The sequence below is a fragment of the Bos mutus genome, chromosome 7, assembly GCF_027580195.1.
Source record: "Bos mutus isolate GX-2022 chromosome 7, NWIPB_WYAK_1.1, whole genome shotgun sequence".
Lineage (NCBI taxonomy): Eukaryota > Metazoa > Chordata > Mammalia > Artiodactyla > Bovidae > Bos > Bos mutus.
In genome coordinates, this window is record NC_091623.1 from 80,058,743 (window position 1) to 80,063,011 (window position 4,269).

The 4,269-nt window shown below is 44.6% G+C and overlaps 1 protein-coding gene across 1 annotated transcript; it reads right to left on the reverse strand.

Moving 5' to 3' along the window:
* Positions 1-767: 767 nt before the first annotated feature.
* Positions 768-1,700, reverse strand: LOC102270426 (olfactory receptor 2M3). Its single transcript, XM_005905485.2, has one exon. The coding sequence runs from the start codon at positions 1,698-1,700 to the stop codon at positions 768-770; it is 933 nt and encodes a 310-aa protein (XP_005905547.2).
* Positions 1,701-4,269: the final 2,569 nt, after the last annotated feature.

The following is a 4,269-nucleotide window of genomic DNA, read 5'->3' on the forward strand; positions in this document are numbered from 1 at the left end:
CTGGTTTTCATCTAGACTACTTAGGTTCAATTCCTGGGCAGGGAACTAAGGTCCTGCTTCAGAATTGCTAATTGCCATCTCTCTGAGATCAGAACCTTGGTGTTGATGAGAAAGAATCAACCTGACCCCCCTCCCCAAAAAGGAATGACACACTTGTAATCTCTTTACCATTCATGGTGTTATTCTTAGAGGAAGACTATGAAGAAGTTCTAGTCTTTACATACCAATTCTTGTATATAATGTGCAATTTCAAGAAGGCACAAGTCTCTTTCCATTGTTTAATAAAAGAAACATGTCAGACTTACTTTATTGGTGCAGATGATAATGTGAAGCCCAGAGAATGGAATATCCTTGTCCAAGGTCACACAGTTCCTACAAGTAAGACTCCATCTCTGACCTTTATCACATTTCAGTGAGCGATGAATTCTGAATTGGTTCTCCTTCTGCACTTTTAACATGAGTTCAGAAGAAAGACTGTCCCTAGCAATTCTGGGGAAATGGTAAGTAATATATATCTATGGGTCTTCATAAGATGAAAATAGAGGTGCTCGTGGAGGAAAGATTCATTGTGAAACTAATGACATCTCTGTTTTCTTGACATCTTCCATTCAATGCTTTCAGATTGCTCAGATCATAGCTTCATCCTAGCCAGGCAGAGGGTTCAATTTGTTCAAAGGAGGAAAACAAGCCACAAAAGAATCTGAGCTTATAGAGGAAGGAGAAGAACAAGAGAGGAAGCCCCAGAAGGGTGGGCATGTCTACACTCTCTATCTCCCCTGCATCTTCCACATCTTCTTGAAGGCCCTCATTATCTCCTTGTTCCTCAGGCTGTAAATGAGTGGGTTGAGCATTGGGGTGAGGATGGTATAGAAGATGGAGGTGGCTCGGTCCCCCACTGGAGTCCTAGTGGAGGCTGTCTGCATGTAGCTAAATATGGCTCCCCCATAGTAAAGACCCACCACAGCCAGGTGGGAGGAGCACGTGGACAGAGCCTTCTGTTTCCCCTCAGTGGACGTCATGCTAATAACAGCCATGAGGATCCGGGCATAGGAAGCCACAACGACCCCCAGGGGCAGCAGCAGCATGATCACACAGCAAGCATAGATGAGGTCCTCAAAGAGGGATGTGTCTGCACAAGAGAGATGCAGCACGGCGGGGACCTCACAGAAGAACTGGTCCACCTGGAGAGAGCCACAGTAGGGGAAGCTGAAGACCATCCCTACATCAATCACACTGTCAGCCACTCCACCCATCCAGGATGCCAAGGACATCAGACAGCAGGCCTTCCAGTTCATGAGCACAGGGTACCGCAGGGGGTGACACACGGCCACATACCTGTCATAGGCCATGACTGCCAGGAGGAAGCACTCAGCTCCTCCTACCATGACCACTAAGAAGACCTGAGTGGCACAGCCACCCCGAGAGATGAACTTACTTCCCGAGAGGAAGTTGGCTGCCATCTTGGGCACCACTGCACCCATTATGGTCAGGTCCATGATGGAGACCTGACTAAGAAAAAAGTACATGGGAGTGTGCAGGCGCCTGTCAGCCTGGGTGAGCAGGAGGAAGAGGATGTTGCCAGCCAGGGCTGTAGCAGAGGCCAGAAGGACAAGGGAAAATAGGAAGAAGTCATATGGTGAATAGCTGAACAGACCCAAAAGGATGAAGTCTGATAGCGAGGTGTGGTTCCAGATGTCCATGGCCTTGACCCTGAGGGAAAAATAAATGAGTAAACATCAAAACGAAACAACTTACCTGGCATCTCCATCATATACGTATACTGTCTCCTGTATCTTCTAGAGGACAGTAGCCAGCTCTCTGTCTTATCCCTGTCCTTTCCCTCTGCAATGAAATCCTTTTCCTCTCATTTGTCCTCGATGGTTACCAAACAAGATTTGATCCTTATTTGTCTAGAAAACTAGTCAGTACGCCCCCAGAGAAAGGGGCCTAAATAATGCAAAGGGAGAGAGAGAAGGGGTTTTAGGATAAATAGCTATAGGTTTAGGAAAAGTGGATACAGATTTAAGACTATGAGAGTATTGGAGTTTTCAATAAAGAGTAGGAGGAGGAAAAGTGTATAACAGATGTAAGAATAAATGCTATTAAAAATATAAGGCTTTAATTTTCCCTTCCCCCATTTTCTTAGAGCATTTACTTTAGAGAAATTTGTAAGTTATTTGACTCTGAAATGTACACAGTTTAAAAGTGAAATAACCTTCTAGCCAGCATTCAGACCCAGTAGTGTCTTTCTCAAAAACTTGAGCCTCCAATTAAAATAAATTAATTAATTAAAAAAACCTTGAGATCCATATCTTTTCATTCCAATCATCCAGGAAGATAGAGCCCCTACTTCCCCAGCTCTGTAGGAGGGCAGGACCCTAACTTCAGCAGGCACCTTGCTCCAAGTGGCAGAATTCTCTCTTGTCGTAGAATGAGAGAAGTTTGTTTTCCTTTGAATAAAGCCACTTAACCAACACAGTCACTCCAATTACCAGGTGAATCTAGAATGAACTCTGTGTGCCAAATGGTGCTGTCAAGTCTCTTATTTGAGAACTGGTTACTGTTTATCCTGAGAGCATGAATATAATGGATTATCCTTGCCTGGATGTAGAAAAGAGTGATATTCTTCTGTCTTTGCATTCACTTAGCAGATCACCAATAATGCACATCATATTCTGGTTTAATGTTTATTCAAAACTAAAGCTGTTTTCTTTCTCTTATACCTTTTTGGAGAGGTTTTCAGGGTAGGGAGGAGATTTAGTTTTTGTTATATTTCTAGAGTCAGAAAATTGTGGCAGTGGGGAGAGAAATCCCAGGACATAGTGAATTGCACAATCATGCCAGCCCCTGGTGGCTCACATGATAAAGAATTTGCCTGCAATGCAGGAGACTTGGGTTTGAACCCTGGGTCAGGAAGATCTCCTGGATGAGTGCCTGACAACCCACTCCAGTATTCTTACCTGGAGAATCCCTATGCACAGAGAAGCCTGGCAGGCTGCAGTCCATGGGGTCACAAAGAGTGGGAGATGACTGTGCAACTAAGCACAGCCAGCCAAGGGAGCCAGTGTAAGCTCGGGTAGGTAGATTCCGTGATCAGCACAGGCAGGGACACTGCAGTGATGCAGACACATGTGTGGCAGAGGCACAACAGATCTGTCTGCCCACTTTGTCTCAGTTCAGAGGCTGGAGAACAGATGATCAATGATAAAAATTTTCCCCAAGAAAACTAGGATTATCATATTTTGGTCTCTGATGCTGATAACATTTGTCACTTGACAGCAAGGAAGTATCTCTATGTCCAGACTGACACTATAATCTGAAGCCTGAAGTGAAACTAACTTCACATTTCTCAGTCACTTTGAGTCCCTTATCTGTCAGGTTTTCCCTCACCTGCTTCAGAACCTACCACCCCTATTCCTTTCCCCACAGTTCATCTTTTACTCTACCTATAAATCTCAACAGAAACAAGTTAAACCCAAGCAATATGCAAAGATTTAGTCCTCAGGGCAATGCATGAGCAAGTGGTGACCTGAGAAATCCCCTCACAGACTCTCCTCCAACTCTATGGCTCCAAATAAAAATTTGTAGAACTAACCATTCAAGATGTTCTTCTGCTGCTTACAAAATCGATGAGCTCATGTCCCAGGTTTCTATCTCTAGTTGCAGAGCAGATATCCTGGGAGACCCAACTGAGCTCATAATGACCCCAGGGAATAGATAGAACCTCCACCCCAAAGAAGAAGCCAAAATTAATGACATGGCCTCAGGATAAAGTTAATTCCCCATAGCCCTGGCTCTGAAAAGCACCCCAGACTCCCTTCTAAGCAAAGGAAGGACCCATCCCTTGACATGTCCACCTACACTTCCCTCAGGACTCTTAACCCTCACTTCACCCATGGGAGCTAGGAGAGAATGTGATCACCACTGAGTATCAGAGGGAATATCTAGCTGCATTCTGGAAGTTTGGTCATGGATGATGAAGTGGTCCCTGGTCAGTTAACCTATGAAACTTGTACTCAAGTGATGTCCTATACCTTTATGGACTTGATTGTTGGTTTTGGTTTCCATTCAAGAAGCTATATTTGTGCACTATGCAATGAAACAAAGAGCAGCCCATGAGGGAAGCAAAGGGTCTTTCTTCAGAGCTTTCGATAGCAAAAGGGTCAGCCACTGTTACTTGCATTTTGGCAGAGACACAAAGGCAGGCAGAGGAGTGGGAAAGCTTTGGAAAAAGAGAAGCTCCACATGTGCCCTGATTGGAGAATATCG